General features: G+C 57.3%; 1 protein-coding gene across 1 annotated transcript in view; it reads left to right on the top strand.

Moving 5' to 3' along the window:
- The window catches only part of LOC103770021 (protein groucho-1), a gene marked incomplete at its 5' end in the record, with an annotated part of 3,082 nt that extends 2,885 nt beyond the window's left edge, over nt 1–197 (top strand). Inside the window, one exon of the mRNA XM_008937267.1 lies at nt 90–197. Coding sequence (XP_008935515.1) covers nt 90–197 — 108 coding nt within the window. The remainder of the gene's footprint in view (nt 1–89) is intronic.
- Between the last annotated feature and the right edge of the window lie 117 nt (nt 198–314).

Consider the following 314-nt stretch of genomic DNA (forward strand, 5'->3'; position numbering starts at 1 on the left):
CCCAGATGCTGCTTGGAGCAACATCTGTGGTGGCCACCTCCTTGAAGAGACCCAACTGATGGGCTTTTCTTTCCTCCCTCTCTTTCCAGTCCAAGGAATCCTCGTCGGTCTTAAGCTGTGACATTTCAGCAGATGACAAGTACATCGTCACGGGCTCGGGGGACAAGAAGGCCACAGTCTACGAGGTCATCTACTAACAGTGGAGCTTTAGAGCAGGGCTGGCACATCCCAGCTCCATCAGGACTCCCGAGGAGCTCCCGAGGAGAGGGGGGAGACTACCCTTGACAGGAGTGGGGGGTCCCCAGGGGCTCGAC

The sequence above is a fragment of the Merops nubicus genome, unplaced genomic scaffold (assembly GCF_000691845.1).
Source record: "Merops nubicus isolate BGI_N331 unplaced genomic scaffold, ASM69184v1 scaffold47653, whole genome shotgun sequence".
NCBI classification, from domain to species: Eukaryota; Metazoa; Chordata; class Aves; order Coraciiformes; family Meropidae; genus Merops; species Merops nubicus.